General features: G+C 32.3%; 1 protein-coding gene across 1 annotated transcript in view; it reads left to right on the forward strand.

The window, feature by feature from the left end:
• Positions 1-7,072: 7,072 nt before the first annotated feature.
• The window catches only part of LOC129906518 (uncharacterized), a 35,781-nt gene continuing 14,959 nt past the window's right edge, over positions 7,073-27,894 (forward strand). The window contains exon 1 of the mRNA XM_055982297.1: positions 7,073-7,536. Coding sequence (XP_055838272.1) covers positions 7,332-7,536 — 205 coding nt within the window. The 5' untranslated portion in view covers positions 7,073-7,331. The remainder of the gene's footprint in view (positions 7,537-27,894) is intronic.

The raw sequence follows: 27,894 nt of genomic DNA on the forward strand, positions 1-27,894 counted from the left end.
TGGCAGATTAGATAAAAATATTAACTGATGAAGTTTCCTCAGTCGAATTGCGAACACCAAAGCCTTTGAGGCTTTGTTTGAAGATTGGAGTTTGTGCAAAGAAAACGTGACAGCTGACAAGTGAGCTTCAATTAATCACAGAACTGCGTGATTCCACTTCCGCTCAGCTAATTTTATAGCAGCTGTTAGCTGTTGTAACAATCTTCTTGGCTTTGAACGATAAAAATGAGTTCATCTGAATGACACAATCATGATAATGAACACCTTCGAGTGTTGGGACTTTTTTCAGCTTTCGACTATTTATTGGAACCGGTCTCCTATCGGAATACATGGCTGAAAGTTATTATAGAGAGTAGAGGTAGTCAGCCACATCGATTAGGTATATACCTAAGTCTAAGTCCAGAAGCTATTGACAAAACCTAGACATTAATTTTTTTAACTCTGTCGTTATTGCGAAGTTTCTTTCTTCTATGTTTCAAAGTCAACACAACAAAAAAAAAACAAATTAATGACTTCATTTGAGTGCATAACTGTTCTCGCACGTTGCACTGATCATCAACACCACCACCGCACCGCCATTACTGATCATACAGACTCTAGTAGGTTTGCGAGTTATAGGTGTGAAAGATGATGTTATCTTTACTCTTTAGAGTCAGCTAGCCCGGAAATTACTTTCAAGTTGATGTAGCTGCGCAGTCTCATTTGGCAAACAACAATAATAAAACTGTGCAACAAGCAAGCTTTCCATCAGTCATTAGAGTCATCTCTTCTCTGGACAAGTTAATAGTAATTACAATGATAGACAACAAATTGTTGAATTCTTTGAATGCATTAGAAATAACTTAAATAAAATATAGACGAGTGTACGACTGTGTTGCATGAAGATGTTGATTTTTATTGTTTTATGTGTATTGGTATTAGAAATTAAAGAAATAGGTAGACACAAGTACAAACCGTAACCGTATTTATAAAATTGTTGCATTTTGGGACTTAATTTTCAAAAAAAGTAATTTTGTTTTTCAAAACAACTACATTGTGATCAAGTGAATCACATATTGGTACGAGGATTATATTCAAGCTCTCTAACCGTCAACAAATATATTTTTCAGAAGCAAAAATCTTTTAAGATATATAAAATATACGTAGCTATTTGAACGCAGCTTTTATGAGATGAAATATTGAAAGAGAATATGATCCAGAAGAAGTAGCATTCACTTATGAATATGGTACACTGAAAAAAGCAGAAATTAATGTCGTTTTCCATTGGTTTCACTCAAGGATTCACTCATTCTGAAATCCATTAAAACACATTGAATTACTTCCACTCAATTCAAAAATATTATTTCTGTATTGGTAAATACATATAAAATTTTTTTGCTATTCGACTAGTAAATTTTGTTGGACGTTTAATCATTTAAGTATAGTGATTTTGAGTGAATTCTGTTTTGAAATCAGAATTTCTCTTCTGAGAATCGTTCTGCTTGTCATATTCGTGCCAATCGAAAACGACATAAAAAAGAAGAAAGTCTGAAATTTTAAAATTAGTGAAAGTTGTTTTAACTTTAGTTTATAAATGTTTTTTTACTTCCGATAAATATAATGCTAATGAATTCCATTGAAACTTTGATTTTGAGTTAAGAATAATAATATACCTTTTCTAGATGTTTAAATCAAAATTATGGCGTAAAACCTCACACTAACGTTCTTATTAGAATACCCATAGGCTTACATGTTGGTTTGGTTGGGCTGAGCATATTTTGCATTGCACTGTAATTAAAAACTAGAATTGGATCCACTTAAGTAACCAGGTCTCATTTTTTTGTTGGCATTTAAAATTTTTTATATAATTTTAAACATTTTGGGTCACTGGGGTGTATGTGTAACATATATATATATTTACCATACCTGTTGACTTTTGGTAACCTTTCTCTCTTTCAGAAATAAAATATAACGTTTTTAAAAAGTGCACACACAGCAAATGCACCAACAAATACAAGTAGATAAGATATTAATAACATCATTAAAACATTGAAACGTATTGCTATGCCGATAGTTACTTTCAACTCATTAATCGCATGAAAGACCAAAATCAAGAAGTGCATAAAAGGCACATTATTGTGCTAAACCTAGCTTTTGATTTTATATAAACACAAAAAAAAGGTGGGTATATTGCATTTTTGCTACTTGTCTCATCCTCCTGGTCTTCGTCAAACCAACAGTGCATAGCCAATCAATTAAATGCTAATTGAACAAATAGCCAACCATAAATGTTTTTTTTTAACTCAATGCATGCTTTCATTTTCTTCTAGTGAGTATTTTTAAAATGTATGAGTAGACTTGGACCGAGTACAATTAACGTGGATAAAGTATGTTGTTGTGATTGCAACACTCTTTTGATGTTACTTAACAAAGAAATATTAATAGACACTCTTATTTGTTGTTTAAATTCAATAGATTCTGGTAGAGAATTGTCTATTTGCTTGAGTAATTTCTTGTAATTGCACAACTTTCTTCTTGATTGATAGATTGACTGTGATTTACTTGGAAAGTTTAAAATTTCTTTTAAAACATCAAGTTGAAAACTTAATGCAAATACTTTTGAAGGTTTTGACACATATTTTTGGGAACGGATTTGATTTCCAGGACAAATAAAAAAACAGTTCTATTCGAAAACTATCATTTTCTCCAATTCTCCATTTCCTTAAAAAACACACATAAATTTAATTTAATCCTGACCAATGGCCTTTCATTATGCAGAGCAATTACATTTAAAAAAAAAGAAACCTTTCTGCCATCCCCAAAGGCAGCTGACATCTCGTTGAGCTGAGCTCCTTAAAAAAAAAAAACATTTAATGTGATTCAGCCTGACTTATGGCAGACAAATGACGATGATGATGACGACCATGAAGGATATTCTGGATGCCCCTTAGGTGAGTGCACAACCACATAGCTCTTAATGGTAGGCTATAAACTCAAAGTATATATTTCACTCAACTTGGCCTTGATGTAGGTACCTAAACCTTCCTTCCTTCCTTCTGAATTATAGTTGTGTGTATTGCGTATTTTCACTGAAAATTAAAGAAAAAAAAGTTCACAAGGTTTTTTTGTAGTTTGCAACATGGAAGCCGGAAATCCCATGTCCATATAACTTTTTCCCAACAACAACATTAACTATGCTTAGCCGTCACATTTATTACTGGCTACTGTTTATTAGGCAACTGAAATAGCATTCATTTGCTTTCATCAACTCATCCGTTCTCGAGGATAAGATTGGTATACAATTTTCAATGCAAACAACCAACAACATACACATCAGTGATGTGGTTAAACTAATTGTTGATCTAAATCTTGAGTGCCGCATGCGCGCATGCACTCTGTGGTTGGCTTAATATTGGAGAGTATACACTAGCTACTTAGTTTTTATGGTGGAAAGCATTTTCTAAATTGATGCCAAGAGTTCTATACGCGACTTAAGAGTGATTTGGTTTGGTTTGGTTTTAGTTCTTGGGTAAGAGATTAGAAATGATAATTATTTGAATTGAGTTGAGGTGGACTTTGGGGTCGGGTTCTCACTTCTTTTATGTGCCAATTGCATATATTGATGTGCTCAGAATAGAAACCGTAATTTACATCTTGTTAATGCACTAGCACTGTATCGGACACACATCAGAGAGTCTTGAAAGGAGACTTGTTTTCTTAACTAAATTGCTTTGTTTTAGTGAAACTTTAACAATCTTCGTGGTTGTTCTTATTCTAAATTAATCAACGAGAAAGTATTTTTCATTATAAAGATGGGAGTTATTTCTTCTATGGGAGAAGTAATAATTCCACTTCCTTCTTTTCCGACGATTTTTATGATCTTAACAGGGGATACAATTTTTCCTATTTATGTACTGCTAATTGTTAAATTTTTGGGCTTCACCTGTGGGATTCACAAGGTTAATGTCAGAAATCGTCGGAAAGCGTTCAGGGATTTGTTTACAGGTCAACTAAATGAAAATGATGTTAAATTTGTTTTTGTTGGAGTTTTTAGGTGTGCTTCTTCTTCACCATTGTTCTACACTTTAGAATATGTTATACTATTATCTTTTGAACAAGGTTCCAGGTTTTCCTTACCAGCTAAGGTATTATTCCTGAGATAGTTAATATTTTTGCCTTACCTCGGTGCAGTTCTTGTGTTTTGGTAAATAACTTTTGGGTCCAAATGCCGTGGACACAAAGCCAAAACCACGAATCTGCAAAATTGTAGTTTAAAGAAAAACGACTTGAAAGTTTTGGAAACTCATCAAACTTACAACGTACATTTATAGTTTAGGTTGGTAGGCAACAGATAAAGGATTGGGGTCGACGCAGTGAATAGAGGACACGTTCAAAGAGCTAACATAAAGCTATCGGATAGCTTTTTGTTGTTGTAAACAATGTTAAAAATTAGCAAGGAAACGAACCATTTTCTGTCATGTCTGTATCCGAGAATTTCTTGTATACCTCAGGTATCCGAGTGATCAGATGGTAAACATTTGGCCTTTTTGAAGCGAAAACTTCTTAGTATCGTAGTGATTTGAAACAAGATGAAACGAAAAAGCGACAGGAAAAATCAATTGAATATAACTTTTTTGTTTTAATAAACAATAACTATAATTGAACAAAATTTCAGTCAACTTCATATTCAAAATCCCATATAACGGTGAAAATATAATCCTTTACTAAACACTTTATATCTTTTGATCAAGAGCACATACAAATTTGTTTTAACGTTAATACGCATGCCGTTAATATTACCATTTGATATATAACCGATAACGGTACGTGTTCTACAAGCTACTCAATCTTAAATTGAAAAACTTGAAATGTCATCAAAACACCTGTGGAGATCTGTCGCCGATGACCAGTCACCAGTGTAGGAAGTACCGTAATCTTAGTTTGAATTTTCGATATAATTGACTTTAAAAATTCTTACTTTTTTTGTAGTCATCATAGAAATATGATTGAAGCGTCATTTAAAAGATGAAAAAATAAAATTGATGATACAAAATTTATTTTAGGTTGTCATTTAAAAAAATGGGTTTAATGGTGTTAGAAGAGAAAAAGAATGATTTTTTTGCTTTTTTTTGAGAAAACTGATCGGGTTCAAAAACTTTCAGCTCTTTTTGTAGATGTTGATTGACATGTTCCATATAAATATTTCGAGCTGAAACAATAAGCTTTCAGATGATATAAAATTTATTGTAAGATGTCATAAACAAAAGGATTGAAAGGTGATAAAACAACAAAAAAAAGTTAGATATTTTCGGTTTTTTTTTAATGAAAAAATATTTTTCAAGGTTTCACTTCTACCGTGTGTGAATTGCTAACATGATTTTTTTTTATTTTGATTACTTTTCGGGCAATTATTCAGCTTGAAAATCAAAAAAATGTAAGAAATAAAGTCAAAGCGATTGTGCAAGTATTATTCAACAATAAAAAAAAATGTAATTTGCTCATCTCAATATTTACATATTTTTTAGTAGCTGCTTGGGCAGGCTATCTGGATAGCTCTTCGTTCAAAAAGATATTCCAGATACGGGTATCCCAGATAGCCTATCCGATAGGTGTTTGAACGTGCCCAATGATACCCCCTATCAGCTGACAGCACAAACCCATTAATATCTCAAAACAAGAAAAATTGGAATAACTCCATTTGTCCTTTTAGTGCCAGTTGTACAAACGTGGGTCATACATTATGCATAAAAGGTTATAAGGTTAGGAAGTAAAAAGTGAACGTATGGATTTGTTTCAATAAAAAAAAGCGGTGTTTTCTTGTTCAAAATATCATTCAATGCTTAAAATAACAGCTGAGTCTATCGATTACCTATGCAGGAAAAAACAACTCCTCGTTTAAACCCTTTGGAAAGTCGGTTTTGTATTCAAATTGGGAAACAAAAAACCTTCTTTTGAAAAAATTTAAAAAAAACCTTTGTTGAGTTTCGCAAAGACTCTTCTCAATTCCTCTTGGAAAACTTGATCGAATTGGAAGTACGAAGATCAGAGGAAACCTTCAAGCTAAAATATAATTTCTCAAAACACGACTCAGTTGGTATTGCCAAATTCAAAAGATAGATCCTGAGAACCCAGTTAAAAAGGCAATACCATACAACGTTCTAATACGACCTCGAATACTTGCCTTGAAAATTTGTATTTTCTTTATTTGATTGTTTTTATATCTTACAGTGGAACGCTCGAAAATTACACACACTTCTTTTAAAAATGAATTAAAGAAGAATATAACCAAGATTTCAATATCCTAAGAGAGTTTTGTTACCAAGGTAAAACGCATTACGCCTCTGAAACATTTTTATAACAAACAATATGGTTTTTCTCAATTATCAAACTTTTAAAAAAAGTTACACATACGCCACAGTGACCTTTTAAATTTGAACACTTAAATTGAAAATTGATACAAAATATTCTGCTACTTTTTTAATAATTCATAAAATCTTTTTTGCCATAAATCTAATAGGGTGATGTACCTCTTTCAGAGCGCACATACCATAACCAAAAATCTTCCGTGTACATAATTGAGGTTTATGTCTTATAGCGAAGCACATATTTGTTGCACTCCCTACTGACCCCAGTGTTCCATAAAATTTTTATTCATTTCTAAATTATTCATGGTCATCTACGTGCAGAAGCTTCATTCAACAAAATGAAGACAAAATTGTAGAATGAAAGAATTTAAAAATAAAAAGTAAAACAAAAGAGTTATGAGCCCCATGGAGCTTAATATTCACCTCCTACCCATCATCATGGTTACTTTTATGATCATCATCATCATAGCCAACCAACTTTTTAACGCTGCAAAAGAAGCAGTCACCACAGAACATAACCTCACCACATTCAATTCTAGAGAGAAAGAGAGAAATCGTCTCTGTTCTGAGGCAAGTTCTTCTTTACATCTCAAAGCCTCATACTCACCTGGATGGGCTCTAAGCTACGGCGACGGGCTACGGGCTTCAAATCAGTCAGAGTCTAGTCGCGAGCCAATAAGGTTGGAAGATCGCATTTGACGGTTAAAAGAAGAGAAAAAAAACCAAAACGAAATAACAAACGCAACTTTGCGACTAAGTGCATCTCTCTGATCGCGCTGATCACTGATCGTTCAAGACGACGACGCGAAGCCACCTTTCTTCCGTGTGTTGTACACCATCCTTGTGTTGTATTCTGTGCATTCTCTACACATTTCTGGCAATCTTCTGTGTTTTTTAATGGATTACAGAGTGTTAACACCGCTAACGTAGTAGAAACTAAAAAAAAAGCCAACAAAAAGTCGGGAAACAAAACGTAGAACAAGCATCATGCTGCGATCTAAGAATTACTGCTGCAATCAGCAAAGTTCACACTTGGCAATTTTAATTTGCATCTACGTGGTGCAATATGTCGCGGCTGCAACCGTTGTTGGCAGCTTAGGACTTGCTTCAGGCGCCTCCGTATCTAATACCACTTCAAGCCTGCATAATCTGCCACAGGAACAAGCTAATACTTTGGACGCAGGGACTTACGGTAAGTCGGAAAACTAAACCTGGCCCTGCAGATGGGGGATGCATCTGCATCTGCAGTATGCAGTCTAATTGTATTTTGTCACGAAATCTGTTTGAAAAACAAACGTCAGATATGCACAAGAGCTTATAAGGTGGGCTCGTCCTATATACCCATTCGTGTGTTTGCCTTCTGGTGCTTCCAGGTTACTTCTCTGTGTACAATCTGTTTGGAGTAATTAAAATCTTGACAGAATGTGTGGTTGCCATTTATGGTTGTCATCATTAATTTGGAACGGCCCCCGATTTTAAAACCGTTTCCGAGAGCATACACAAAACTCGGATTGGGAGACTTGATTACAGTATGGTTTGCTGTTGGTTGGGGTGTTCCGCATATCATCGTCGTTTGTTGTTGTGTTGTTACATCTTTGAATCGGATGCATCACTGTTTTTGTATTAGAGGTTTCCATTTTATTATGTTAAACTATGCTAATCGCTAGAGATCCGGAAATTTACGACCGTATGGTAATGTCTGTCTGTTATATGATGATGGTCTTTGGCTCTTTGTGGCAAACGATTTTTGTTGTTTTTTTCTTTTCCAACTCAACTATAACTTTTATGTATGATGATGAATGTTGACCCTAAGCAGCACCAACGCCACAATCGAATAGAGTCTTTTCTTATTTTCTTTTCTTGTGGTCAAATATGTTAAGTTGTTTCTTTTTTTATATTTATTTTTTAATTAAATTCGAAGAGAAAATGCTTTTATTTTTGTGAAAATAACCTTTGGCGTGAAACCATAAAAAAAAGAAGAAAAATTTACATTTGTAACTGATGAGCTTTGGATTGAAACTGTTGGAAAAGATTTTCTATACCTATACTAAAAAAAAGTGAAATGTTGATTTTTTGAGATAATAAAGTGCATTTCTTTAAATTTTAACAAATTATAATTATTGATTTACTAAAATCTTTCGGGTATGATGATGATATCAAATATTTTGGAAATACTTTACTCTTTTTCCCAAAAACCTGATGGATGCAGCCGCAGCGGCTTCATACATGAAATGCCCCTTGATTTAGTAAAAAAATTTAAAATCGTCAATTTTTTAACTTTTTTGTCATTGATTTAAGGTTAGAATTTTAGTGTCTTGGCTTGACAGAAAATTTAATTTGCTATGAAAAGTGTTTTTGAACCATTTCAAAGTTATGCTTGGTTATCGAGTTAAGGCAAAAAAACTGAAAACCGACCAGTGTTGCCGTTTTCTCCGAAATGCACCAATGGATTATTCTTTGATGACAAGAATTCATATTCAGCAATAAAAACTCTTGAACGAATTTGTTCTATTTTTGCTCGGGAGCTCCGGTCTATTAAATAGACTATTAAAGCTTAAATATTATACAAAGAAGATATTTCATATATTGTTGTTTTATTGAAACTTCTCAGCACTATGATTTCAAGTCTTGAAAATGAATTTTTTAGTAAATTGCGATGTTTTTTAAGAGTTTCCAATCGTTGTTGAGCAATATTTTGTACAATTTTTTTCGCTGATTGCAGCTGATACTTCTTGTACAATGGCTTAATTTTTGCTTTATTGTTAAGTCGCTTGTTGCTTGTTGTAACATACCGTCAGTATTTTCTTCTCTATATCGGAAAGCTGTAGGCAATGAACAAAAGTTTAGTTCGTTAGCTAAAACCTTTTCTTCTTTCATCTGAGGTTAAAGGTCATGGAATGCAAAGTTGACTTTTCCACTTTTCTTATCTCTATATCTACTATAAATTTTTACATAGAAATATCTTACTTAGTTTCAGAAAAAATTGAATATATTCTATCATTTAAAGCTAATGGCGGTAGACAAAAGAATATTGAAATGATCTTCAAAAATATTTTTGAAAAAAATATTTTCTTTTTCTGCGATGCGTTCATACAGTTTTAATAATTAATTTTGTAGAGCGTTACTTTTAAAAAGATGAACAATTTTTCTCATAAGAGCTTTATAAAAAAGGAGGCTTTTTACTGTAGATATTGATTATAATCGAATTCAAAATTTAAAAAAAACTCATTGAATACTATTTTTGTTCAGGTTGTGAATTTTAATACAAAATTTATTCATGCATAAAACTGCCTCAATTGATTCCTAATCGAACAATGCAAATTATATATTTTTTATGCCTTCTATAGTTTTTGATTAAATTGAAAAATAAAAAATAAAAAAAAATAAATAATTTGAAAAAAGAAAAATCTGATAAAATTGTTTTTCAATTTTCTCAAAAGCTAAAAGGCATAGAAACATATAGTTTTCATTGTTCGATTAGCAATCAATTGAGGCAGTTTTATGCATTAGTCAATTTTGTATTAAAATTCACAGCTTGAACAAAAATAGTATTCAATGAGTTTTTTTTTAGTTTTTTTCGCTTATTTTTAACTTTGAAATCGATTATTTCAAAACAATTGGTTGAAATACGAGTATAGTGATTTAAAAATAAGAATTAATATATAATTTTGCCTTTCGGAAATAATATCACTTATAACTGTGAGTGTTGCTGTTGTTTTTTCTTATTTTAATTATTTTTTTATAAAATTACCCCTCATGGCGGAATTGTATTAAACTTCTCTACAAAAAACCGTTATCAAATCCTGGCATTCAAATTATGCTACTATGTGCCAAAATAACATTTTTGTTCGGTGCCTAAACTTTCGAATTTCTGTGTCTGGGTTTAAATCGTAATCTTTTTTTCTAAGCAAATTTTCAACTGATTTTCATAAAAAATACTCCTTTGATTGGGAAATAAATATTATTTAAGAATATATTTATAGCATGTTATTTGGAAAACATGTACTTTAAATTGATGTCGAAGTCGGCTAACGAATAACGAAAAAAATGGAATTTTTGAACTTTGTCAGCTTTTTAAATTCTAGGTGCACATGTTTTATACATTGTTGAAAAGGTCAAACGTCTTCTATCTGTAAAAAAATCTTAAATGAGTAAACATTTGACGAAACTAGATTTTTTTCAATGGGTAAAGGTCCAAAAAACCGTTTTTCGTCCCTAACTTCAGATATTGGGGGTGTTACGGAGTTTTTAAATAACGTTTCGTAATCAGTGCAACTCGCTCTACAAAACTTGATACGTCGCCGACCGCGTATATTTTAAAACCTTGTTTTGTCACACTGTGTTATTGATCCCCGATCGCTTTACACTTAGATAAACAATGCATCTGGCAAAAAAAAAATAACAAGCAAATCGTTTAGGTTCTTAGCTGATTCTCACATTAATTTCAACTTATTTTCATTTATCAGTAGAATAAATATAGGATCAGAGAAAAAAATGATGTTTCTTTCGCTTTGAGATATAGTCAAATAATTTGTTTGAAAATAAGCTGCGGGAGGAATGATCATTTCAACCTGCTCATATAATAAAATAAGTTTGTGAAAGCTTAAGCGTTTCAGCTATAATGAGTACCAGACCTAGTACTTGTTCTAATTTCATCGGTTTATGCATTCGCTTCTTATAGTACTCATGCGAATAAAGTGACCGCCAAGACCGAACGTTGTTTCTTATATATATTTTCTTAATATGAATTCTAATTTTTTTTTATTTAGAACTCATTAATTTATGAATGGTAATCATATATATGGTCACTATGGTCAGCGATCTATTCCCAAAATGTAATCCTCAAGATTTCAGTTTTTTTGTCGAATTAATTTGTACGCAATACAAAACTCATAAATCTTACATATACATATGTATATTTTATCAGTAAATCCTAGTAAAAAAAAATATTGATTTTTCTTCTTTAAAGAATAAAAAAAGACACAATACAAAAACAGTAAAAAATACCGCAAGAAGAATAAATATGTGTCAGTAGAATAACCATACCACAATAGTTAGATACACTCTCTGGCTAATGGATAATATGGCGAGAAGTCGAAGAAGTCAAAGACAAACCAAAAAATAAAATCCCACATAATATGAGCTGAGCATCTATCTTTGAAATTATTTATCACTTTGAGGTTACATGTGGTCTTGTGTGGAAAAGAAGCTGGCTGAAGAAGACTCTTCCAATACAACAGAACTTTTAACCCAATCCCCATACACAATGCCATCATCGAATGGCATCGCGCATCTAATGAGAAGAAATAAAAGAAACCAACAAAACGCGACGACCTTCCACACCGCATCATCATCATCATCAGCATCATCTTCATATATCTATTCAAGAGGAATTAGGTCAAATGGATATTCCAGCAATTCGAAACCTATAACAAACGATCGATCCTAGAGATGAAATTCTATAAGATACCCAACTTTCAAGTCGATTGGATCGTAAGTTACTTTTCGTAATTAGACAAAAGTCCTACCTATCACCACACTATTTGAGGAAGGTATCGTTTTGTTGGAATCAGTTACTTCAGTATGCCTATTGCCTATTGCCTACCGTTTATTCTAAACGTCATAACTCACAGAGATGGTTCTGAGGTTTTTCTCTTTATGCCAATTAGAATTGTGTTGGACGAACCGAAACCAAGACCAGAACTGAAACCAACGACCGACGACGACGATGAGCAAATTACGTGAATATCGATTGAATGGGAAAAATGTGCTTCTGGTTGATCACGATTTCCAATGACGCTGATGATGATGATGGCAGTTGTTGTTGCTGTTGTTGGTGGTTATTTGTTACCACGATGTCGTTGTTGTCTCATCGAATCGGTTCCTGGTGAGAGGAGCCCACCAACAGCCACCTACCTTTGGATAAACTATACCTACCGCTGTTATGCTTCGATATAATCATTGTTAGCGTTGAATTTATGACAAGGTTAACGCTTACTGTAGCTTAAATTGCTATCGAAAGCAGCCAGAAACCTCCAGTGGCTTTTATAATTCTTGCTGAGAGTTGTGATGGTGGCTTATGGATTGAAAACGATTGAAGATGTACATGTTTCCAGCTTAAGGTGATGAGCTTAATAATATAACTCTTTTAACTCTTTAGTGAACATGGGTCTTAATAAGATTCGGACGCTCCTTGTAAAAAGTGAATGACATAATGAGAGAATCAATTCTGAGGTAATGATATTAAATTGACACCATAAAATGCAACTCTAAGCATGGACTGATATTGAACTGACACTAACTTGCATGTTCGATTATATCATTTCTTTACAGTTAGTGCAATGTTGGTGATGTCTTTTTTGATGATTTTATTAACATCATAAGGTCGGATTTGCTGATCATCAAATTGTACTATTTTTATGTTCATGACTTTATTCAAAAATATCAGGCCAGAAGATGATCTTGTTGTAAAATGTTCTTCAAAATTCCTCGCAAAGTATCCAATTTATTTTTATGCTTTCAGTATTTCTGGTCACGTATTGGCTGATCTTTTCCTATAAGGTTGTTTATATTTCTAAAAGTTGTTCAATCCTGATTTAAGGGATAGCAATATGTTTTGAAATTTAAGGTTTTTGGAAGACTGATGGATTTCCGAATATGGTATGCATTGGTTCCACTGGAGGTCTTTCCTCGCACGTTGCCTCTCATAACATAAATTCTGCTCCTAATCAAGAAGTTGAAGATATCTTTTAATGCCTTACGGCGCTGGCCACCCTTAGTAAGTAAGTAAAGTAAGTAGTAGCAAGTTGGGCAGTTGTGCAGATTCTTTATCTGGAGGAATGCAAGGTCTCTCTTTGGAGCCTTTCATCGTTAAATCTTCTTTCATATCCCTCTTTTTTTTCTAATTTTGTTTACTCCATCGTCAGCAAAGAATAGGTAACTGATGCACTCTTGGTCCGTCACTTTGCCTTCAAATAGGTAATCATGAAATGTAATAAAGAACAAAGGACTCAAGACGCTTCCCTGGCGTACACCTACTGTTTTTTCGAATTCTTCGATCACTGCAGCTGCATAAACGCTCACTGGTTAAACTGTTTACAGTTTTGTTCTATCACGTCTAGTTTTTGAACTATACTCATCTCATCTCTTTTTTTCACTATTAAGTCACAAAAACTAGTTTTCAATTAAGTTCTTTTTGATGTTTAATCGAAAAAATACATTTTTCCTTAAAATATTGCTTTTTAAAAACCAAATCAGTAGTAGCAAACTGGAATTTGGATCAAAAAACCATTCATTATGATATATGTACTAAGATTTTGAGATATCAAAAATTTCTATCTTTGAGAAAAAAATTTATTTTGAAAAAAATGTAAATATATGTATTTAGGACGATAAAATATTGCGTTCTGAAATTGCATAAGAAGATTTACAAAAAAATATTTTACGGTACGTTTTTGACCTGTTAATATTCAAGTATTTCAAAAACGTGACGTGCCAATGAAATTTTGACTTCGGATCCGCTAAAAAAATCCTTTGGAAAAGTATGGTTTGGTTTAAGCTCTATTTGCGTTGCCCACCAGTGATATTAGACAGCCTTTATATTTTTCTCAGTTAGCTACTCAAGTTTAGACTCAAGAAAGAAGAATTTCGTCGACCTCCATAAGTAATTGACTTGGAGAGTCTAGTTAATGAATTTTGGAATACAAATCTTCTTAGCATTTATTCTTCATTGAGTTTGGGTTTTGTTGCTCTTGAATAACAACAGCAGGCGGGATAGAAATTTCATCAGACTCTCCGTTTTCTTCTTCCTTTTTTTCTTGCAGATTCTATACACCACTTCGAGATGTGACTTTCTGTTTGTTTTTACTTATACCTAACCACTTAAGGTTCATTCCACAACCATGTTTCTTTGCCTTTTTGGTTTTTTGGCTTTTTATATGCAAGTTCCCTGAAGGCAATCATTCTTTACCCGTTTTTAAGTGCTACAATAGTAGCTCATTTACTATAAAACTTCCAAAAAGAGAAAAGGTCTCATTACTAACATTTTTTTCTTCGAGTTTATTTCAACATTTTGTTGAGAAATCTATTTCATTTATAGATGATTGCTGTTAAACTAATATTGTTTTGTTGATGCAAGTGAAAAACTTGTACCTTAACGATTTATCTTTTTTTTTTCAATATCTATAATAATGGAGAATGACCAACTATAATAGTATCGAACAAACACTTTGATTATTTGTTATTTTGTAATCCATCATTAATCTCTTTCAGATTTAACAATGATCAATTTCATTTTCACGCAGATTGAACAAATCAAACTGACTTTGTCGACACATCATCCATAGACTTGATGGCATTCACACGATTCCATTATTGCCATCGTCACATCCAGCGCGGTCCATGTATATAAAATTCCACACTGCATTAAAGCTTCAAATGATTCTGGAGTGCAAAGCACCAATTTACTTAGGACAAAGTGGCACATCACATCACATTTAATTTATAGTTTCGCTCTATAGTTCTGTGATTGCCAGTTGTTGTTCACTCTGCAAAATTCACTTAACCAGTCCAAATTGCCCACGTAATTACAGTGGATGGTCGTCGGACGTCGTCGTCGTGGTGTTGTTTGGTCAATTTGTTTCAAAGAATACCTGAGCTATCTTAAAGGAAACGTAACATAAGACCATCAGAAAAGATAGGGTCAGAGAGGGATCTCTGGACTTTTTTGTTGTTGTTGTTTAGACCCATTGTCCCTTCATCATGATGGTAAATTATGACTAATAACTTGGAATTAAGTGTAATTCGTTGTGACTAAGTGGGTTTCAGTTTCAACCTTTTTATGCAAAATAATTTTCGTACCATTGCTCTATAAAATAAAACAAAACAAAAAAAATACTTAAAACGTTACATCTTCTATATGAGTGATGATAGGAAGGTTCACTGCGCGATTTGACTGCGTGAAAAAGGGGGTTTTCTTGATTGTGTCTTCACGCTTTCGTAGCTTGCAAAGAGATTTATTTTTGAATGCTTTGTACAAATAGGTGAAAGATTAAGGTATACTAGGTTGGTTGGTTTTGATGTCTGAAAAATACTATATACAATTTGGCATTGAATTTTATGCAAGACTGACTTTGACAGTAAAATTACTTGGGCATTAGAAGATGAAGCACTCTTACAGTTGTAACTGAAGAAGATTTGTTTTTAAATAAAAATCTCCAAATCTAGAATATATTATGTTCTTAAAGGTACTTTGTTGTTACCTTAAGTAAACTTAAAACGCGCATAGTCACAAGCACAGTGGAATTATACATAAATCTGTTCAGTATGAGACTTAAATTCTTCTAAAATATATTGTAAGTTATACCATCAAAAGCCTGTTTTCATTCGATGTAAGCAGATCGATCGGTATCTTTCTCCAAGTGTTCCTCTGCATCAGGATTGTGTTCACAAACTAAACATAAACTCCATGTCGCGAAGTTCCAGAATAGTACCCAAAATAACATGAATTTCTGGCAAACGATGGATGTTAAAAAGACTAAAACGAAAACGTACAAATCAATGTCTTGATTAAATCGGTTTTAAAGAACACACTCAAATAAATAAGTTTAAAAAAAATATTATTGGTTAAAAACGTTTCTAGAATTTAAAATGCAAACTTGAACATCAATTTCATAAGCGATTATGAGCATGAGAAATTGGACTCATTTAAACAAAAGAACTGAGCAGCGAACTTTTTTTTTACTTTTTTTCTTCAATAAAAACAATTTGACTTTAAAATATCAACATTGGTCGTTTTATTTAAAAAATATTTTAAGATATCTTCAGTCTTAGTTGGAACCGAATTTTACGAGACGCTTAAAAGATTGCATTTAACGCATTGAATGTAGTAAACTTTTCTCGGAGTTATTAAAAGCTGTCATAACATGTTTTGACATTGACCAAACACTTTCTTCACACTCGTTTACTTTTATCCAAACAACCTTTTTAAATAAACTTAACGATTATAGATGCGATATTCTAAATTTGTTTTCTTACTTGTATATCGTATCGTTAATTTATTTTCAGCTAAAGGAAATCGATTATATTTGGATTTTATTTCAACGGAAATCCGTCCTTTGATAACATACAATCTAGATTGTCTTAATCAGCTTAGTGTGCTCCTCTTTTACAATTTTTTTTATGCAAGCTCTCTTTTCCATTGAGAAGTTTTATATTTTGCCCTATCCTTAACACACATGTAGCATACACATGAAGAACCTAGTGATCATTTTCATTGAACGACTATTATTAAAATGTGGAAGAAAAAATATATAACTATTGACGCTATAAGTTGATGGTACAATTTCCGTCCAACACTCGAATGAAACCTACAACACTCTGATGTCTGATGTCATGGTATAATTTTAAGGTTCGTTTAGGAAATAAGATGCAATAGCAGGCTCTCCGGCTTGAAAAGCCCCAGATGGTGCGGCCGGCCCAGCGATTGTAATCAACGTACTTTTCATTGAAACAAATTGCCAATAATTATATTGCTGACACGGTTTTCATGTATCTGTATATGCCAAAAGGAGTAGTATCCATCTTTGCGCCACTGAAAGTGGGCTGTACCACAATAATAGAACAACAGCAACAACAACAACAACTTGGAGTGCCAGTTGAGATGATATTATGATGGATGCACCCAACGGACGACCCTTTTACGTGCCCAAGTCTTTCAAAATAAAAATTATTAATCTGAAACCGTTTTCTGCACCTAAATAGTTGCAATTTGTTGCAATAGCACAGCGGTAGCTATTTTTTGTATTCAATATGCGCCATGTGGCACTAAGGCACGTGGTATATCTATTCGATACAGCCTCCGATACCTTATATAAAGATTCGAACTGTACCGAAACGATCCTCGCCCAAGGCGCTGAACCTGCGCTGGCACTACGATAATCTCGGAAGAAGAGAAACGAGAGATGTAGATGTAGAGTAGAGGTTTGGTTCGTTTGGGAAAATAAATGTTCATATTTTGCTTTAACAATATTTTACGTGAGATGAATTATGATCGATGAGATGCAACTATCTTATCTCTTTTTTATAGGCAAGGTATACGATATATAAGCGCAGGGTTATATTTATAAACTCGAGGAAGTGAAAGAGAACTTTGAAAGTGTTCATAGTTTTTTTGTTGTTGTTTTTTTTAGGTTATCGAAAATAGACTGTATTTTACAAAAAAAAAAAACAAAACAAAACCTAAAGATGTGTATCAGCTTCCGCCTTGAAGAAAAATAATAATTAAATAGACATTTATATATATTTTTGTTGTTTTTTTTTGTAGAAAATTGAGGAAAAAGAAATTCCTTTCCCGCATTAGAAACCCAAGAGACAATTTTATGACTTTCTTTAAAGATCGCGATTGTTCGGTGATGATGTAGTAGGTAAACAAAACCATTAGAATCTCACTTTTCGATAAGAAGTAAGTTTTCTCCAGAGAATAAAAAACATAAACAATGATTTGATGATGGGAAAGCAATTAAAGAAGAAGAAAAGTTCTGCACTTAAATAAAATTTAAGTGCATTTATGCAATCTTCTTGCCACGATTAAGTTGTTAAATGAAAAAATGCAAGAGAATGGAAGGAGTGCGGTGCAATTTAACAATAGCCGTTAATTGAGGAAAATTCTCATAACGAAATATTTAACGATTGAAGTACTTTTCGAAACTGTAAAGGGCCCTACGCCTAAAGTCTCCTCACATGAGTCGACTACATATTTCCAACGTTTTAGGAGTTATTAAGTTTGAACTTTTTGAAATTAGTTTGAAATTTCTCAAATGAGCATGTGGTTTGTAAACTTTTAGACATCATATAAGCGGGTTAGGATATAAATGACCATACTAACATGTTTATATTTTTCAACATTAAATTATAATAATTTTAAAGCTCCTAATACTTTCCTCATTGGCTAATTCTAGCATATTTGAAAATTAACAGAAATTTTTCAAATTTGCTCTTATTGAGCTTTAAGTTAACACTTTTAAATTAACACTTAAAAAAAAATAAAACTGTATAATAGAAATAGAGTTAATTACTTTCAGTGGAATGATTTATTTTCCGTTTTCTGTTTCTACTTTTTAAAAATGCAAAATAAATATGATTTTAATTTTATACCTTTTTGTTTTTGAATTTGCATTATTCAATTTCGTCAGATTGAACTTCGTCCCTTCAACCATTATGAAATCAAATTGCAAATAAACAAAACTTCTTATATTTTAAAACGTGATTTCTGGGCCAATAACCTGTAGAAATTATAACCAGCTCAATTCGAAACAAGAAGAAATTTTTTTATTTCTGTTTAATAACAATTAGAAGAATGAAAATATTAAATACATAAAATTCAAAGTATGTACGTATGCAAAGTATACTTTGCTAAAATTCAATTTGAGAAGTGTTTCTAAAAACACAGTGTGTAAATGTATTTCCAACATTTTTACGCTTCTAAAGTCTTCCCACATGATTCAAATGCTGCCAAGATGGAAGGTGAAAATAAATTAATTACAAATAATTTGAAATTAATAATTATTTTTATTAATTTACAAACAGCTCATAAATTTATATTTTTTTTTTTGTTTTGAAGTTGTTTCAGTTACAAATAAGTTGCTTAAGGCAAAGTTATTTTACTTTTTTGAAAATTTTAAATGTTAACTTTAACCCTCTAGTAACTCCTCTGACTGGATTAAATATTATTTTTTGAGAATCTGTATGTCTCATAAAGAACCAATTCTTAATGACGCCAATTGGCTTGGGATTTGTCCACAGTCAATACTCTATCGCACCTACCAAAAATAAATGAAACTTCAGAAATTAGAGACTTCGACTGGTGAAGGCCATGTATTTGGAACAGAGAACTTAGATATCAAGCCTCAAGCTGGTTCATCAAGTTGTGACAGTTCTAACTTAAATGAATTGTCCAAATTACTCGAGTAATTTAAGGCGCTTAGCAAATAAAATGCTAATCAGTAGGAACTTTGACATACGAGTACTTCATACAAATTTTTGACCTCTCATAGTAAAAAAGTTTTGCTTCTCCGAAACTCTAAAATGGTTTATGTTGAAAACATTTTCGTTTAACAATTGCGCTAACACCAAAGAATTTTTTTTTAATTTTGAAGCCAACAACTGAGTTTTTATAGCTGAACAAACTGAAATGAGTCAAAATTGTATCTGAAATTTTGCACAAAATACTCAAACAAAAGAGTTGACGTTCGAACTCGAAAATAAAGTTTGAAAAGAAATTTGTTATTTCGTGCATTTTTTACAGTTTCAGGGGTTTGAATTATTGATTATTAACTATTAAAGTTTTTTAATCAAGTTAGATGATTAAAGAAAACAAAACGAGATATGTAATTTTTTTTTAACTTACACTCTTTCATAGTATTTTCTTGAAAATATTTGTACAATGTTTTCGTTTTCATACCTATTTGCAATTATAAAATTATTTATAACAAATTAAATTGAAAAATCATTATTCCAATTAATGGCTGACCATATTCCATAGAAGTATTTCTTAATCACCATCGCTATTTAACACATAATACCGTGTTATTGATACACTTTCGCCATCTTATAATAATAAATGATGGTCTGAATGAGACTTCCTCTTGTGTCTTCTTCATCAGGCTTCTTCAACAACATAGTATATAATCAAGCAAGAAGTGGTGGCGTGCACGAATGTCTACACTAAAATAGAAAACCAGATCTTCAGATAGAGCACTGCCCTTCTGCACAGTGCAAATGATGATTCCACATCCAACACAAGAAGTTGATTGTAGGTAAACAATTTTATAATTTAGCGAAAAATAAATCGAACAATTCTCTTTTTCTTTCTCGTTTAAAGAGATATTTTCCGTGTTAAGTTTGGATTTGTAAGAAACAACATCGTCCACATTTTCAATTGCCATTTTTCACTTTGGCAACTATACCGCACACCTCACTTAGGTAAACCTCCTCACAAAGATTGATGATGGGATGATAGACGATTCTACTCGAGGCTCGCCATCAAATATCTCAAGCATCCGGACAATTTGTGCAAAGTATATCAAACAGAAAAAACACAAGAAATAAAAAAAAAAAACTATCATCGTTAATGCGAAAGACCTTGTGCTCGATGATTACATAAAGAATTACACTGCCAAAGGGAATCGCAAAAAAAAGTATTAAACAAAAGCATTCGCACATCTATCAACGCCAGGTTGTTTGCTTCGCCTAAAAGCATTGTAAAAGCTGCTGTCTGTACAAATGGAACTGCCTGTTAGATGCGAGATGAAATACCAACAACGAGTTGGTTTGTTTAATCCTCTGGGAATGATCGAGCCATCGAGCACAAGAAAGTCATTGTCATGTCAATCCAGACAGCATTGCACAGAGAGAGAGCACACAGAGCAAAGTAAGAAAAATGCTAAATAATTGTATGGCATGGCAAAAGACCGCAGAGGAACATGCCTACAATTGTCATATTAGGAAATATTCCAGTACCAAGGTTTATTTGGCCGCAGCGCAGCGGCAGCGAGGATTTAGATTGGCGATGGCGGCTGGCGGTATGGATATATACTCAGGCATTGAGATCGCGAGGAGAGAAGTCAACCATCATGGAATGAACTTGCGCGCATGCGATGTCAACTTAATGTTGCTTGTTCTGTCTTGCGGAACGATCCGTGTGTGCCATTGTATTGTTCTTAATTTTTTACGACTTCCTGGGGAATTCACTCGGGTTTTTTGTTATTTAATTTGTTTTTATTCCCCACTTTGTTTGTATGGTTGCCACTTTGTTAATTTTGCAAAACAAGCATTGTTGTCTATTTTTTTGTTTTATTTTTTAACAGAAGGTTGTCAGATCCTTCAGAAAGAATTCATTGATGGAGTATATTATCGTTTTAAATTATTTCACCACAAAGGAGTGTTAAAAAAATGATAACAGAGAAATCTGTCATATAAGCGGTAACTTTATACACTAGCCCAAACAATTAAGGGAACAAAAAAAAAACGTGATTTTTTTTAGTAGTGATTTTCGATAGGCTGTATCTCAGTAAAAAATAATCGCATCATGATAAAATAAATAGCATGTGAAAGTTGTATTCTTCTAGTTTTAGGATTAAATGTTTAAATATTTTTTTTCTAACGGTAAAATAGATAAATCGTTGCAACTATTCAAAAACCAAAATTTTCCAATTTTTTTTTGTTTTAACTTTTCTCTTAAGAAAGTGGAAAAATTTTTTCTGGAAGGCTATTTATTTGGCTTTAAGATTAATTTTCTTTCAAACTTCTACGATTTTTTTTAGACTGCAATATCTGTCATTAAACCAAAAACCAGACTTTGACTATCAATATCTCAACAACGGATCACAGTACAGAATATTCAAGGACACATTTAAATTTAAAAATTCATTCAATTCTCTACAAAGGAATTAAGTTTTCTATGTTAAACAAAATGTTTTCTTATTTTTTAGATTAATTTAGAAAAGCTATCAAAATAGGCATTTTTACGTTTTTTTAGAAAATTTACCGCTATGGGTGATAAAATTAAACTGAGGCTTAGTTATTGAAGTTTAAAATACTTGTGAGCGTTTGTGTTGTTGTGAGCGTTTGAACTTTCAAGATGAAATAAAACACCATATTTCTGCAGGTCTAAATGACTTACTTCTTTGAACTTTTTTATGAGCAAAATCGAATTCTTGTTTGTTTGAAAATTTTTTTGATAAATATCATTTAAGTTTTAGATAAACCAAGGTAAAACAAAAAATTTTCAAAATTAGGAAAAATATACAAAATTGGTATAAAAAGCTTTTCTTCAAAATTTAACATTTTTTGAAAAGTTGCTGCCTTGACGGAGCAGCGAGAATTCTTAATCTTCATCCTGTAGGTACAAGATTTTATCACACACGGCCTCGAAACTGTTGTAGAGCTATCAAATTGTTGATTAAGGGCTTCAGGCCTTCACATTACAGAACAGAGAGTGGATCTTATAGTTGATATGTAGTTGGGGCAGCTCAGAGAGTCTCTTTTCTTAAGGATTGAGTAGACAATCCCGATTCTATGAGCATGCTTTGTTCCAGGGTTACGGCAGATGAGTTGGCGGAAGTGATTTCACTAAATTCTCAGCATATCGCTCGGAACTCTACTAAGATATTGCCTTGAGCATCTTAAGATGTTCTTTTTGCCTTCTTGTAAAACTTCCTAATCTCTCTGCTTCTTTCTCGTGTTACCACTTTTTTTTCTCCTGAGAAGGCAATGTGTCTCTGTAACCATTTTTAGATGTGACGGGGAGAATATGTGAGAATATTTAACAACGAGATCTAGCTGGTGTACTTTTAGATAAGTATTTTCAGGTTTTGACGAGTTCTAGATTACAAACCTTTTGGGTCAGAAACTAGAGAAAGATGACCTTATAGGTGACTTTCGTTAATAGAAAAATTACCTAAGTAACCTCTGTTTTCATCATCTTAGCACATACCATTTCACACAATTCTTCTTTGAGAATCATCCATTGAACATATTTAAAGAATTTTCAATATTTGTTTGTTTGATTAAATACTCCTAAACTGAACCAGCAGAGCGTTAAAAATGTTCATTGAACGTGACTCCTTTGAACTTTCAAAGAGTTTATTCTTTTTTAGAGTTGCAAGACCACTTTAAAGAGTTCTAGATTTACTAACTAGGATAGTTTGGCAAAATTTTGGATAGAAATAGAAAGAAGAAAAACAATTTTTACTTTAAATTAGCCTCTTTTTTGCATCTTCTATTTATTATACAATATAAAATTTTGGATTTCTCCTATCCACGTATTCTCTTAGAATTCGCATTCTCTAAAAACTCTGGGCGACATTCGTTTTGTATGCAAAAATATAACCTTTACAGAAAGGTTCTGATTCCTTAGTTGGGGTTTGTATTATAAAATCATACATCCACCCAAGTTCACTGAACGTGAACACGTTATAATTAGAGCTTCAAAGTGAGATTCTCCGAAAAAAACACATCGCCAGTCACTTTTACAAAAAAAAAAAAGAGAGTGGAACATACTACAAGAATCTCCGGCGAGGCAACAAATTATAAAAACACAAAAGTGGCACTCTCGATGCCGGTGGTGGTGGTGAGATGGTTCTGGCTAAGTTTCGTTTTATTTCAAATACATCGCGCCCACCGAAGATCCAGCGAATGTGCATGTGCAATGTAGTACCGGTTTTTATGACGATGCGGCCATGAAGATGACCATCAGCTGTGTTAACAACTATACAAAAAGACAACAAAAAAAGAGAGCTTTATGACGATTCTAATGCGCGTTCGCTTTAAACAAGAACAAGTTTGTTTTCCTTAAAGCCATAGTCAGCGTGTTCTTTGTGTAGGTTTTTCTTTTGGCAAAAGTGGTAAGAAGCTAAAAGGCCAAATCCATGTCAACTGAATGCATTTCTTTCATAACCTTGTGGTTATCTTTAAAGGCAAATAAAAAATAATATAAATATACAGCAATAACAACAAAAACAAAACGGGACTTTACAATGTGATGGCCTGGTCCACGTATCCAGGCTCTTGTATAATTTCATATGCAAATCTCGTATCTATCTTATAACTTGGCCTACTGATATGGTTTCATCTGCGATCCATGTACTATGCAACAGTACAGAGATGGGTAGATGAGAGAAAATAAAATTAGAGTGCGTGATATGCAAAGATGTCTTTCTGGTTATACTACAAAGCTCTCTAGACTCTAGCCATTGCAAGGCATTAGGTGGGTTTTGTCTTTTATATATAAAACTAACGCCCTTGTCGTGGTGTTATAAGAAGAAGATTCAATTTGAATCGAAAAAAATATGACATCAGGAAATTGTCCATTAATTATGTCGCACACTGATATGCTATTCACTTGGCCCAAAGATTTATGTATGGGATGAAAGTTTGAAATAGGAAACAGGAATTTTATGTGTGTTTTTTTTTAAGAAAAGATCGATGTGTTAAGATAAACTTAGAACGGTTGTTTTCTTTTATTTAAATCTTTGAATAGAAACAAGTGTTTTGTATTTCATTTGTTTCAAGAACGTTTTCTTGTTTATTCAAATTACAACCATATTTATTTGGCGGAAAAGGAAAGCTTTAATTTGTTTCAAAATTTCATTCATTAAGTCGTTAAAGAGAAAGCCGGAAATTAATAAAAAAGCACCTTTCAAAGAAAAAACTAGCAATTCTAACATTATTATCCTGAAAAGATTCGAAAATTGATCTTTCGTTTTTGTTATGAAGACGTGTATATATGATCATGCTCATACATTAATTAATTTTGCGCCATCTCCATAAAAGTTAATGACTGGGTTCACTAAAATAACTGTTTCTATTGAATACATAGAGACATATCGATTAGCTTTATGCGATTTTTTTCGAACCTAGTGAGTACCTAAGCTATTTGCTCGACACGGTTTCTGTAATATCAAGGATTATGAAGCCCTTACTTATGGACAAGGGAAAATGATCAGAACTTAGTTGGTTCAAATATATAATTGGTTAATTAAACAGTACCGACGCGACGTGTTAGTTTAAAATACGATTAAGTGAATTGCATGATTCCTTCCAGTTAAATTTTCTGTTAATCATCTCCAGTCTCTGTGTCTAAAACTATTTAAAATACTGGAATCTGGTTCTAAGTTCGATCGTTTTTACACATCGCAATCTCATCAATAGTAAACTAAATATTACAAGAGAAATCGTCAACACTTCTTTCACAAAAATATTTATAATTTGAAGTGATTGTTGCAAATTAAAAAAAAAAAAAATTAAAAAAAATAATAAAAAGGAACAACAAAGAAAACTTTCGAACTTTAATGTTAGTCATTACCTACCCAAGATTATCTTTTTGCATAATGTATCTTAATTTAAAATTTAAATATTTAACTGTAAATAAAACTAATTCTGTCATTGTTAGTATCCTAAATAAACCATCTTTAATAGGACTTTCTCAAATTTCTAAGACAATGCTTCGTTATCAGACTTATCTGATTGTTTAAAATTATTATTAATCCCCAAAAAAATATACCCAATAAACAGAGGAGAAAGCTTTTTTATATAAATTATTAACTTATAAGAAATCAAACTGAATTAAAATATGTAATAAAATAGATTTTGTTCAATGCAGTCAAAAGAATTATTCAAAAAAAGAAAAACAACAGAAGCAGTTTGCAAAAAATCTCACTGACTACACCTCTATGACCTGAACAATAAAAATCAACAAAGAACTATATGTATTTCCATCTAACCAGGTCAAAGAAGAACAATACAAATCATCAGTAATTCAATATAAACACAGAAAACAAAAAAAAAACACCCAATAAATTGAGTGTGAAACAAAAGAGCTGAGCGACGAACTTGCTCGCAGGAAATTAATCATTTCAAGCGACCCAAATTATATACTTAATTGTCTTCTGTGTCAGATTTTTATATCTCACTGATTTATGCCATAGATTTTGTCTCTTTTCATGGCACAAAGAATTATAACACCACCACCGACCGACTCGACCTATTTGATGCGCGACGTAGATTGCCTCAAAAAAATAAAAACCAACAAAAAAAAAAAGAAAAATTAACTTTTTGTTACCATAATTAAGAAAAACAATATTCAACTAGGAGAATCACATCAGAAAGAAGGAAAGCATTTGGTTTGTATTGTGAGAAAACAGATTAAAAGTGAAAAGTGTTGTTTTTTGTGTATGTCCCATTTTTACTGACTTTCTGACCACAAAATCCAGCCACAATGAATGGAAACCGCACACGTTAAGATCTTAATGCTAATGGCGTCATAATGTCTTCCTTTATTTTTTTTTTCTGGTTGTTTGTCGTTGATCTAGTTCTTTAGATTCTGTTGTAGCCAGCATCTTTTTTTCAGACCATCATTTTTTGCTGCGTCTTCTAGACACTCGTGGTGTTGACACAATTATTGTCTTCATGTGCATGTCTCTTGAATGGTTTTACTCTATATCAGTGAGAGGATATGTCATTACACGAGCTCTTGTGCTGTTGAGGGATTGTGCAGTGAATGCGAGATTTTTGTTTCGTCTTTTCATTTTTAATATGAGGGTACAGTTTCACGGAGTTGATTCGAAGTGTCGACTGTGAATCTTTTGGGCCAATTATAAGACCTATCTAAGCAGCCAACCGAAAATAGTCATGTGTTTCTTTGTATGTGTCTGTGAACGTTTTCTATCTATCTGGTAGATTCGTTTCACTGGCCCAAATCTGTAATTTAAGATGACAGCCCTTTTTGCTTTCATTAAAAAAGCAACAGTATCTTACAGTAGCATTAAAAGTTTGCTTTTTATATATCCCGAAATAGATGCTATGATTGGGTTCCAAGAGGGAAATGAAGGGTTTTTTTGTGCGTATTTTATGGAAAAGTTTTCATTTAAAGAAAGTCTTGTAGCTTCATATTACAATATTCTTTTGTTTTCATAACGCACAGTCTTTGTTGGATGTATAAATGAAATTGTAGAAAAATATTACATCATGAAAGTAAAGCTTTTTTTTTGCAAAACTTTCTTTATGAATAAGAAAATTTAATTTTACTTTTAAAGACAATAGACAATGAAAAAAGTGACCAATCTGATAGATAGTTAGTGGATTGGATTTCTTGTGATTCTTTTGAAAATGAAAGGATTACTTTATAAACAATTTAATATTATTAGAAATATTAGAATTATTAAATAAAAGAAAAGATTAAAAATGTAAGATAAAAGTAATAAAGAAAAATAAAAATATTATGACAGATAGAGCGATACTACCAAAGATCTGCAGGTTTGACAGGTCTAGAAATAAAGCAGTTCAAAAGTTATTCATTTTTTGAAATATTAGTAGTCTATCTACTTCTGAAGTATAGTCTTTTTAGTTTAAAAGCTCATGTCACGAGGGGGATAAATGTAAAAAAAGTTTGAAACAGCTTCCGCCAGTAGGTAATTACATCTTTTTTCACCTTCCTTCAACAGAAGAGGTAGTCTACAGAATCTACTACCAGTTTAACAAAGGTTTAAGGTGTTAAAGAGCTGCATAAATGAATGCACTCTTGCGTATACGTAACTTTTTTGTTAATCTATTTTTTTCGCTTTGAAACTTCCACCATATTACAGTTACATTTTACAAGAGTGAACAAAATAAAACAAAAATTGATAAATCGATCGATTTAGAAAATCGAATAACCAACCAAAGCAATATTTATGTATACATAGTAAAATAAAACAATAACAAGGAAAAAACAGATTTTTCGAACTTTTTTGGTTTCTTTCTCATGGAATTTTTTTTTTAACTGACTTCAGAACCATCACAAGTATTTATGAGAGTCTGAATATAAAAAAAGGCTTGAGTATTTGACAATAAACCATTGTCATAAATAAAAAATAAATACTATAACACTCAATTCAAATTGCCCCCGATCATAGATTGATCGTTTATTTCAATTGTAATCATACTACATCAAACAAGCTACCCATTCATCAATACAACTTCACCCGCTAAGTCACGATATAATGTAAAGTAGGAT

Source organism: Episyrphus balteatus, chromosome 1 (genome assembly GCF_945859705.1).
Source record: "Episyrphus balteatus chromosome 1, idEpiBalt1.1, whole genome shotgun sequence".
Classification (NCBI taxonomy): Eukaryota; Metazoa; Arthropoda; class Insecta; order Diptera; family Syrphidae; genus Episyrphus; species Episyrphus balteatus.